We start from the raw sequence: 12,425 nt of genomic DNA on the forward strand, positions 1-12,425 counted from the left end.
GGATGAACAGTAATAAGTAGGCAAGCTGTCTTCCACAGAAGCCTGTCTATCCTTACAGTCTTTTCATAAATACTCAATAGGCTTCAGGGTTTCCTTTAGCACAGTCTGGAAAAATCACCATGTTACGGAAACAGCAGTGATTTAAGATCTAGAAAGGTTCTATGCCATGACGGGAAAGGGCGGGATATAAATAGAATAAAATAAAAACAAATAAAAATATGATTTAGGGGGCACAGTCCCAGATATAGAACGGCACCAAGACCATGAAGGAACCACCCCACTTTCACAGTTGTAACCTGAAAACCTGTTCCATTTACAGATTCTTTCCTCTCAATGAGATTAATCGGAGGGGGGGGAATGGTTTAGCGATCCAATTTAGCAGTTGCTATTTCTTATAGCATTTTGTTCTGACAAAAATTAGGTCAGAGATACATGGGTCTGGGAAGGGGGGGGACACTTCTCAACCGAAAAGGTCAAACATTTTCATAATACAAAGTGATTATTTGTGTACGAGGGTTTTCGTCTGTTTGCTGTTCTGTGTCACAGCACAGGAACACAGCTGCTGACATCCAGCACAAAGTTAAAAAAAATACACACATAAAGAAAGCCCTTCCAACATTTGAACTGTTTGTAATCATGAAACAGTCCCCACTCCCAAAAAGATACTTCTAATAAGTTATCCTCTCCCTGATGCACCTTTTTATCACCAAGCCAGTAAATGTGATTTTTAGTTAGGAGCCACCGTGATTTAAAATTATTTCAGAATTAGGCTTTTACATTTCGGTGCATGCCTACACAGGTGAAAAGCTACGCTACGAAATGCTGCGGCAAGCAACAAATCAAATTGCTTTAATCTGTTCTGCACTTTGAACTAACACGGACATTAAGCATAAAAGCCAGATCAGAGGAACAAGAAGGAGCAGCACTGATTTTTGCCAACTGAACAGGAAGACTTTTTATGCTGTATCTCTTTAAAACACCTCTCAGTCCATTATGATGGTTTCATGCTATGCTCAAGCACACACAGAGTTTTGCCCTGCAGTAATAACACTACATTTTTCATCCAGCAAGGTTTAGGAGAGCCACTCAAGCTGTCCTTGAGAATATTTTAAATATCAAAAACAAAAATTTAAGAATAGTAAAATCCAAGTGCTGGTTCATCAAGAGTAGAATTCAAAGCAGTTGTGCAGAAACCAGCACTGAGGAGGGAATAAATATCAGAACTCTTGGAATGGAAATAGCGTGCAAAGATCTGTGTTGCCCGATTTGGGCTTTACAGTCACGTTAAGATGAATTCTTAATTTATAGAAAAGGAATATATTTTGGAGGCCGCAATCCTTTGGTGCACTGAACAAAGACCTCTTCCTAACTTCTTACATTAACTCCTGACCAGTGTGGGGTTTTTTAAACCAAACTGAAGATTCTTAATTTTTTTTAAAAAACCTCACCAGCTTTATAAAAGAAAAAGGAATGGAAAAGTCAAAGGAAAAACAGAAAAAGAAAAAGAAGAAAAAGAATAAGAAGAGTTGGTTTTTATATGCTGACTTTCTATACCACTTGAGGAAGAATCAAATCAGTTTACAGTCACCTTCCCTTCCCCTCTCCACAAGATACCCTGTGAGGTAGATGGGGCTGAGAGAGTGTGACTGGCCTAAGGTCACCCAGCTGGATTCATGTGGAGGAGTGGGGAAACAAATCCAGTTCACCAGAATAGCGTCTGACACTCATATGGAGGAGTGGGGAATCGAACCCGGTTCTCCAGATCAGAGCCCACCACTCCAAACCAGTGCTCTTAACCACTACACCACGCTGGCTCAACAATTACCTGCCTGGAATAGGAACTGAACAGGCTGTGTAGCTTTTAATTTAGCCAAATTTAAGAGGAGATGTTTTGGAGCAGGCTGGGAAGGGATGCTTAATAGATTTCTGGTTAGCAAAAGCCAGCTCTTCACGCACTGCAGAATACACAGGTTGGTGTGGAGGCCCCCATGTTTTGCAACAATCAGGTAAGAGTCCGGGGTTCTCCTCAATTCCCACAGATGTCATGCCCTGCTCGGTCCAGCACATTTGGGGGTTCAGCCTCCCTCCAACACCATTTTCCTGACCTGAATCTGCCATGTTAGAGATGCACATGTTTATCCTAGGGGTGCTGGACAGATGTTGCAGCCACTCTGGAACAGTCTGACACACGCCTGCTTGCTTGTCACCTGATCAACTTATATATTTGTTCAGTGATGTTCTCCTCTTACAATGTCCCAGCGTGGTGTAGTGGTTAGGAGCGGTGGATTCTAATCCGGAGAACCGGGTTCAATTCCCCACTCTTCCACATGAGCAACAGACTCTAATCTGATGAACTGGGTTGGTTTCCCTACTCCTACACAGGAAGCCAGCTGGGTGACCTTGGGCTAGTCACAGTTCTCTCTGAACTCAGCCCCACTTACCTCACAAGGTGTCTGTTGTGGGGAGAGGAAGGGAAGGAGATTGTAAGCCAGTTTGCTTCTTCCTTAAGTGGTAGAGAAAGGCGGCATATAAAAACCAACTCTTCTTCTTCGCAAGCAGGTAGGTAGGTAGGTAGGTAAAAAACCCTTTATTCTGTTGTTCACTGGCATTTTGGACCACACACTAAGTGGCATGCCAGATAGGCAGAAGGGTTGCAAACCTATGTCTGGGCGTAAATACTTCAGACTGCATGTGAGCATCACATGAATATATGTCCTTCCACAGCACACACACATATTCCCTGCACACAGAAAATTAACTTTCCCTGAAATGCGAGTTTGCTACCTGAAAAGACTTTTTATTCTTCATCTGCAGTTTGAACTGGCCAGACTGAACACAGGATTGCTACTTAACTGCTGCTTGTGATCAAACTAGTCCCTGATTTCCATACAGTACTTGCATAAAACTCTAACCTGCTGGCAACCAAATTCCATCAGTTTAACATTCGCGGAAGTAGGGAGCACTTAACAACATCTTACCCACTCTCCCTCATTTCCAGCTCATCGATCCATTGGATCAGGGTGATTGCAGCTTTGTACATCTCTGCAGGGATCACTGGTTCTTCGACAACCAGCTGGGGAATCTAGAGGGGAGAGAAAAACCATTTAACTACTGGTTATTCACAGCCCTTCACCAGCACGATGAGCAGAACGCAGAAGCGACAGGCAAAGACCCGTGGAGATGGATTGACGGAAATCAGGCAAGAAACTGGAGGTACGATGGAGTAGAAGAGTTGGGTTTTATACCCCGATTTTCTCTACCTTTTTAAGGCGGCTCAAACCGGCTTACATTCACCTTCCCTCCCCACAACAGGTACCTTGTGAGGTAGGTGGGGTTGAGAGAGTTCTGTGACTAGCCCAAGGTCACCCAGCAGGCTTCATGTGTAGGAGTGGGGAACCAAACCCGGTTCTCCAGATTAGAGTCCACCGTTCTTAACCACTACAACCCACTGGCTCTCAACAAGCTAAAGAGATTTCACATCACATCAGTGTGGCTATTTGAATGGCCTATCTGCTATACAGCAAAATTTTCCACCAATATTCAGAAGACAGAACAGCTGCAGAGTATATTTTATGGCCAATTAAACTCCCAACACTTTCCAAATGCAGCATTTCTTCCCAGGGATTAAGAGCCAGTGTGGTGTCAAGGTTGGAATGTTGGACTGGGATCTGGGAGACCCAGGCTTAAATCCCCAAGTGGGCCATGGAAGTCTGCTGGATGACCTGGGGCAACTCACAGCACAGTAAAACAAGGAAGGAAGAACTATACAGCCTATTCTTAGAGGAAAGGCAGGATAAAATAAAAATATACTGGCTAAAACATGGAGAAATACCCATGTGTCTGATTTTGTCTGTGTACTCAAGTCACAGCTGACTTATGGTGACCCCGTAGGGTTTTCAAGGCAAGAGACGTTCATTGCCTGCCTCTGCGTGGGCTGATAGAGTTCAGAGAGAACTGTGAGTGGCCCAGGATCACCCAGCAGGCTTCATATGGAAGAGTGAGGAATCGAACCAGGTTCTCCAGATTAGAGTCCATCGCTCTTAACTACTACACCACACTCTCTTCCAAATTCCCAAGGTGATGAACTGCTTCAGTAACCCAGCAAGCATTCTGCTTGAGACTCATATTGAACACATGAAGCTGCCTTATACATGAATCAGACCCTTGGTCCATCAAAGTCAGTATTGTCTACTCAGACTAGCAGCGGCTCTCCGGGGTCTCAGGCAGAAATCTTTCACATCACCTACTTGCCTAGTCCCTTTAATTGGAGATGCCAGGGACTGAACCTGGGACCTTCTGCATACCAAGCAGATGCTTTACCACTGAGCCACAGCCCCTCCCCAGCTTCCTTCAAACTTGGCCAAGACTGAGACAAGTTTAGAGAAAGCTGCTTCCTGCAAACATGCAAAGAGTTACAGTTCTGTGAGCATGCAAATCCCAAGTTGTCAACTCTTTAAAGTCGAGTTCATTGTATTAATGATCCCAAATCTCCAATACACTTAAGAGAGGAATCTTCTTTCAACCCAAGAACACTATGTCTATTCTTGGCTGAAGACTTAAGATCAGAGAAAAGCTGTGCACTAGTCAACAAAAAATATTTTTAAGTGAACTAGAGTTTAAAGGAATTAAGCACTCTTACTGATTCCATTTCTATGCTAATCTTATGATGCTGAGATACAAAAGTAAAACAAATTCACACTGGCCATTTTTGCATGGTAATTAGCAACGCGTTCCAGGCTGAATTGCCCCGCATATTTTTTTGAATTTTGCACACTGAAACGTCATTCCGGAAGTGACTGTGAAGCCGGCGCATACCTTCTTTGCATTACAAAAGAGCCCATTTAACACGACCTTTGGTGTTTGCCGCGAAGAATCCCCCTCAAGGAACCATGCAAAACAAGAGGCACGTTATCTATGCATATGCAAACAGGAACAAAGGAGCAGGCAAGTGGGGGGAGTGGAACTTCTCCTTTTGCATCGGGATCTTGAAAAGGCATTTTTAAAGTCGCATTTTTAAAAGAGCTTTGAGCGAGCATCAAAATTGACCATGCAAAAATGGCCACTGATTTATTGTATGTCTAGTCCTCACACCCCTTTTCGATGGCCACAATTTTAAAAAGCTGACATGTGCACTCATCGGACCAGAGTAAAAGCGCAAGGCAACACACTCCACAGAGATGTGAACATAAATTAGACTGCATTCCCAGCAACTACAAAGCCCATGTTGCAGTTGTCATTAACCCAAAGCCATGTATCAACTTGTTCTTCCTTTCAACAGTAAACGGGCTGAAATTAAATCAAAAAAACATTAGGAAGAACTTTCTGACAGTTAGAGCAGTCAGTGGAACAGGCTTCCTCGGGAGGTGGTGAGCTCTCCTTCCCCGGAGGTTTTTAAGAAGAGGCTAGATGGCCATCTGGCAGCAAGGCTGATTCTGTGACCTTAAGCAGATGATGAGAAGGAGGGCATCTTGGCCTTCTTCTGGGTATGGAGTAGGGGTCACTGGAGGTGTGGGGGGAGGTGGTTGTGAATTTCCTGCATTGTCCAGGGGGTTGGACTAGATGACCCTGGTGGTCCCTTCCAACTCTGTGATTCTATGAGTACACGTGATTATTTTAAAGCAGCAAGTGTGTTAGACTGTGGCTCTTTATATAAGGACTGCATATTCATCTTCTTCATGGAATTTTCCACACTTCAGAGTAAAGTCATCAGTTGAAAAACCTTGGCTTTGAGAGCTTTCAGATCTCATCTTCTCACCTGGCTGAAGTTCCTCTGCCGTCTTCCTTTGCTATCCCTTAACATGACAGAGCTGCCACACTGCTTTATAAAGGAAGGTTGCGTTCTGACAAAAACGAAAGTCCACAAGTGTTAACGCAACTGTCTGAAGCAACCCATCCAAGCCAGAACTGTTCTTGATGAACTCAGTTTCACCTTTTATGTGGCTTTTGTACCAAAACAATAGGAAAATCAGGGATGGAAGACTAGGAAAGGGGAGTAAAATTCAGCAAAACTCTCCTTCCTCCAAGTTGGGAATGTTCAGTCTGGAGAAGAGGAGGTTGAGGGGGGACATGATTGCTCTCTTTAATTTGAAGGGCTGTCACTTAGAGGAGGGCAGGGAGCTGTTCCTGTTGGCAGCAGAGGATAGGACTTTATTATTAAATCCAATAATGGATTTAAATTGTGGGAAGAAATATACCAGCTGGATACAACTACTGAAGAAAATGGCAGCCGTGCATCATTTTAGTCCCTCCTCCCTAGGGACTAAATATGTTGCGACAAAATATTTTTCTGCATTTCAATGTCAGACACCATATTTACATGAAACACTCTTAATACTCCCTATATAGAGCTACCATATTACATTCAAATCTGATTGGTCAGTGCACCATCTCTTTCTCTACACAACACAATAATGGTCCCCTGCTAGTTTTTATAGAATTCAACCTGCTTAATGTATTTTAATCTTTGACTGGGATGGCCCAGGCTAGCCCAATCTTATCAGATCTTGGAAGCTAAGCAGGGTCAGCTGTGGTTAGGGGGGACCACCAAGGAAGTCTGGGGTTGCTACACAGAAGCAAGAAGAAGAGTTGGTTTTTATACCCCGCTTTCCTCTAAGGAATCTTAAATCGGCTTACAATCACCTGCTCCCCCCCCCCCACAACAGACCCCTCTTGAGGTAGGCAAGGCTGAGAGAGTTCGGAGAGAACTTATGATTACTCCAAGATCACCCAGCAGGCTGCATGTGGAGGAGTGGGGAATCTAATCTGGTTCTCCAGATTGGAGTCCGCCGTTCTTGTGGAAGGAAGGGGGAATCAAACCTGGTCCTCCAGAGTTCGTCGCTTTTATCCACTTCACCACACTAGCAAACCACCTCTGAATACCTCTTGCCTTTAAAATCCCAGGAGGGGTCACCATAAGTCGGCGGGAACTTGACAGCACTTTCCACCACAATCCCATGAACTTTAATGATGCTGATTTCACTATTCGCATTACCTTCTTAGCCATTCTGTTTTGCTCAGCTCATGTTCTGTCATGAGTTAAATCTTGTCTCTGTGCGCCCATTTAGCATTACCTCTTGCACAGATATAGAAATTATTATGTGGTTCAGTAGAAAAAGAATTCAGCTCTAAAAGGTAGATAAGGACTTCTAAGAACCACTTCTGATAACATTTTACGAAAAGCTTGTGCTTGAACGCAAAGCCACCATGTAACACATCAATGACAGACAATCCTGAAATAAAATAACAGGAGAGCCAGCGTGGTGTAGTGGTTAAGAGCATTGGTTTGGAGTGGTGGACTCTGATCTGGAGAACTGGGTTTGATCCCCCACTCCTCCACATGAGCGGCGGAGGCTAATCTGGTGAACTGGATTTGTTTCCCCACTTCTACACACGAAGCCAGCTGGGTGACCTTGGGCTAGTCACAGCTCTCTCTGGACTCTCTCAGTCTCACCTACCTCTCAGGGTGTCTGTTGTGGGGAGGGAAAGGGAAGGTGATTATAAGCCAGTCTGAGTCCCCCTTAAGAGGCAGAGAAAGTCGGCATATAAAAACCAACTCTTCTTCTTCTAATCAACCCTTCAGTTCCCTAATTGACGTCAAAGCCATCCTTCACCTGGCTTTTCAAAACATTTTGCCACTCAAGCCAATTCAATTTAAAAAAATTAAATAGCAGAACTCTTGATGCATGACCGCAAACAAAGCTCTCTACCTTTTTCTTAGGAATTCCAAGGGGTTCCTCCCCCCTTCAACATATTTCACTGTTCCTGAGATGCCCTAAGGTACAAACACAATTGTCTGTACCATCACATTTGTTCTGCCCTGCTAAGCAAGCAAAAAGGATGTAGCCAAGGAAGGGATGAGTGGGGAGAAAGAGGGATGAAAATACAGTAGAAGGATTAAAAAAAAAATCCTTAGAGGATTAAAACTGAAATATGTGTGATCCTAAAGAAAAGGAAATTCACAAAGATCAAGATGCCAGAGCGGAGCACTTCCTTGATATCGAGAGCCCAAAGGTAGGCAAGTTACTAATTGCAGAAGTAGAAATGCAATTGATGGATCCAACCTGACCGAAAGACAACTTCCAGGGTCTCTTTTAGTGTCCCCCCCATCACCAAGAATCTTTCACAGACATGAGATATTACATAATCTCTGCCTCCATGGTGTACATGGGAATCGACATATCACTAGCGCTTATATGAATACTGACAGGCAATTGTTATAACAAGAGGATTTCTTTAGTTTTTCTTCCCCTTAAACGTATCAGGACTTCAATGGCTACAGGAATCTATTAGCGTTCCTTTGATTGTCATTATGCGTGTAAGCTAATGCATCTCCTGAGAGTATCAAAGCCAACTAATTTTCTCATCTTCTGATGCTCCTTCTCTTCCAATAAACTAATCGATTCACCGATAAATTTGCATTAAACTGACAATCTAGAATTTTTAACCCCACTTAAGAGGGGGGGAAATTTTAAGACCCGGTTCTACCAGATTAGAGTCCTAGCTCATGTGGACGAGTGGGGAATCATACCTGGTTCTCTGGATTAGAGCTTACCACTCTTAACCGCTATACCACGCTGGCTCTAAGTGGCAGGCTTTAATCTGGGGAACCGGGTTTGATTCCCCACTCCTCCCCATGAAACCTGCTGGGTGACCTTGGGCTAGTCTCAGTTCTCTCAGAAGTGTCTCAGCCCCACCTACCTCACAAGGTGTTTGTTGTGAAGAGGGGAAGGAAAGGTGATTGCAAGCCACTTTGAGACTCCTTAAAGGTAGAGAAAAAGCGGGGTATAAAAACCAACTCCTCTTCTTCTATGATGAACCCACACAGAAAGCTGAGCTGCCTTATACAGAATCAGACCATTGGTTCATCAAGGTCATTACTGCCAATTACAAAGTAAACCCTACAAAGTAAGCCAATTACAAAGCAGCATTTAAAGGACTTGACTTGAGCTTGGAGACTGCTGGTGCATTGATCCCCAACAGGAAAGTGTGGGTCCAGCGAGCAACGAACCTCCGGTAAAACTCCCATGCATAAATGGCCATGCAGTTTCCATCCAACATCTAGATACACCAAAGGCATGAAAGGAAGGACAAAGATTGACACAAGACAGAGAACGCATAAGGAAGCACCCAGTATAATTTGGCAGTCAGTGACCGAAGGATAGGGGGAGCAGAAATCAATGTTCACTTTTTGCCATACCCTGATGTGACTGAAAATCGGCTTCAAGTCGTCAAGGTAGTATTCCTCAATCGCATGGGGCTTGCCTTCCACTTCAAACACATAGGCAGGACATAGTTTGTTGCGAACTGGAACTGCAAAGTAGTTGGCAAATTCTTGGCAGTTGATGGTTGCAGACATCAGAATCACCTAAAAAAAAAAAACCAGAAACCAGCAAGCCTGAATTACAACGCTTCACTGACCTTCCAGGACAAGGCTAATTCCACAGGGGGAAGAAAATTTGAATTGCCTTCTTGATTTACTTTTACAAGTTCCAAATTAATAAAAGAAAAACTTGATAAGCGTCTTCTGCAATCAGAGGGGAATTCGGTGCATGGCAGAGATCTGCCGCTTATGGCTTCAGGGTCGAATGGGCTTCAGTATGGAATCAAATATGGATCTTTAAAAAAGAAAATGAAATATTTCAGTTAAGGTGTATTGGAGGGATCATTGGGATGCTAGAATAAACAAGCGTGTGAAGGGAACGGCAGGCAAAGATTTTTTTATGATTCTAAAGGGCTTTTTCAACAATGAGATGGATTGACTCAATAAAGGAAGCCACGGACCTCAGTCTGCAAGACCTGAGCAAGGCTGTTAACGACAGGATGTTTCGGAGGACATTAATTCATAAGGTCGCCGCAAGTCAGATGCTACTTGATGGCACTTAATACACACGCATACAAAGTGCTTTTAAGAAATGCAATACAGAACGGAAGTGACAGAGGTAAACAGTTTATTTACAGCATTTATATCCCAACTTTCTGGCCAATCAGGGTCACCAAGAGAGAAGACCTGGGAAAATGGGAAATTTGGGGAAATACTGAATCAGGACCTTTCCAACTTACATTGCTCATCACTGTGGTTTTCTGAGCCAGCATGGTGTAGTGGTTAAGAGCAGTGGTTTGGAGTGGTGGACTCTGATCTGGAGAACCAGGTTTGATTCCCCACTCCTCCACATGAGCAGCGGAGGCTAATCTGGTGAACTAGATTTGTTTCCCCACTCCTATGCATGAAGCCAGCTGGGTGACCTTGGGCTAGTCACAGCTCTCTCAGCCCCACCTACCTCACAGGGTGTCTGTTGTGGGGAGGGGAAGGGAAGGTGATTGTAAGCCGGTTTGATACTTCCTTCAATGGTAGAGAAAGATGGCATATAAAAACCAACTCTTCTTCTTCTATGAAGCTGCCTTATACCGTCAGACCACTGATCCACCCAGTCTAGTCAGTCTACTTAGACTGGCTGTTGCTCTCCAGGTCTGCCAGATGATCTTTACCCAAGTCACATATACCTCTCCTTTTTAACTTAAGACACCAGGGACCTCCTGTATGCAAAGCAAATGCTCTGTTCAAGCCTGTCCGGGAAGCAAAATGCTAGAAACCAAGGTCTTTCTAAACTATTTGGTGTCTATGTTCACATTTTTTAAAAAAAATGTTAATTGCATTTTACATATAGGACAAATTGAAGAAAAGAGCACAAATGTTTTAACAAAGTGTTTCTTTCATTATGCTCTATTGGTTAGCTGCCTTGGTGGCCCCGATCAGATAAAAAGGCGAGATATAATTATTGTACATACATAATAAATTTTATTATCATTCTTTGGAAGTTTTTAAGCAGAGGCTAGATGGCCATCTGACAGCAATGCTGATTCTGTGAACTTAGGCAGATCATGAGAGGGAGGGCAGGAAGATTCGCATCAGTGTTTGGCTCTCGTGGCCCTTTCTTACATGCCCAGATTACTGCCGATCGCCACTTTGGGATCAGGAAGTAATTTTTTCTCCAAGCACAAGATCCTGGAGGGTTTTTTTCCCCTGCCATCTTCTGGGCATAGAGTGTGGGTCACTGGGGGTGCAGGGGGCAGGTAGTTGTGAATTTCATCGATTGTGCAGGGGGTTGGACTAGATGAACCTGGTGGTCTCTTCCAACTCGATTCTATAATATATTTATTCAGTGTGGAAAATGAGGAGAACATTAATAAAAAAAATTGTGACACAAACCCCTTGTACTAAAATTATAACACTAGCATGGACAAAACTACTTGCTTACAGACCAGAAGTGCCATGAATTCCAAGTCTGGAGGTGGTTTTCAAGTGCCCTATTTCCTGGCGCTAACGCAATTGAGCTAGTGTACAATATGGTGTTCAAGACACATCGACAACGTGCCAGTATCAGGCCACAAAACACCTGTGGCCACTTTCTGCGTTCACTGCTACTCGGTCATAGCAGCTGGCACGTCAGACACCTATGCTTGCCAAGTTCCTGAGGCCTACTAAGTCGGGTTCCCGAAAGCCTCCTGCCAACACTGGACAGACAGAGATTTTGTTAACAGTCTAACAACGTTCCAATCCTTTGCTGCATTTTTATTCTAGCAACAAAAGCCTCGATCTGACTCAATTACGAATAGAGTCCTCTTAAGACTGTTTCGTCCTGCCTTGGATGGTCCAGGCTAGCCCGATCTTGTCAGATCTCAGAAGCAAAGCCGGGTCTGCCCTGGTTACTACTTGGATGGGAGTCCACCAAGGAAACCCGGGGTCGCTATGCAGAGGTAAGCAATGGCGAAACCACCTCTGTTCGTCTCTTGCCTTGAAAATCCTAATGGGTTGCTGTAAGTCGGCTGCGACTTGGCGGCACTTGACACACATAGGAATGTTTTAGGAGGGACATGGTGACAGTTCTTGGCTGTACAGGAGGAGCTTAATTAAGAACATAACATAAGAAAAGCCATGCTGGAGCAGACCAAGGCCCATCAAGTCATAAGAACATAAGAAAGGCCCTGCTGGATCAGACCAAGGCCCATCAAGTCCAGCAGTCTGCTCACACAGTGGCCAACCAGGTGCCTCTAGGAAGCCCACAAACAAGACGACTGCAGCAGCATTGTCCTGCCTGTGTTCCTCAGTACCCAAAATAATAGGCATGCTCCTCTGATACTAGAGAGAACAGGTATGCAGAATGACGAGCATCCATTCCAACTAATAGCCATGAATACCCCTTTCCTCCATGGATATATCCACTCCCCTCTTAAAGCCCTCCAAGCTGGCAGCCATCACCACATCCTGGGGCAGGGAGTTCCACAATTTAACTATGCGTTGTGTGAAAAAATACTTCCTTTTATCTGTTTTGAATCCAGCGGTCTGTTCACACAGTGGCCAACCAGGTGCCTCTAGGAAGCCCACAAACAAGACGACTGCAGAAGCACCGTCCTGCCTGTTGTTTCAC

General features: G+C 44.2%; 1 protein-coding gene across 1 annotated transcript in view; it reads right to left on the reverse strand.

Annotated features, from left to right (window-relative positions):
- Positions 1-12,425, reverse strand: part of TDRD9 (tudor domain containing 9) — a 96,379-nt gene that overhangs the window by 57,383 nt on the left and 26,571 nt on the right. The window contains exons 8-9 of the mRNA XM_056851249.1: positions 9,197-9,364; positions 2,979-3,082 (exon numbers count right to left, since the gene is read on the reverse strand). Of these exons, the coding sequence (XP_056707227.1) occupies positions 2,979-3,082; positions 9,197-9,364 (272 nt within the window). The remainder of the gene's footprint in view (positions 1-2,978; positions 3,083-9,196; positions 9,365-12,425) is intronic.

The sequence above is a fragment of the Euleptes europaea genome, chromosome 6 (assembly GCF_029931775.1).
Source record: "Euleptes europaea isolate rEulEur1 chromosome 6, rEulEur1.hap1, whole genome shotgun sequence".
NCBI lineage: Eukaryota > Metazoa > Chordata > Lepidosauria > Squamata > Sphaerodactylidae > Euleptes > Euleptes europaea.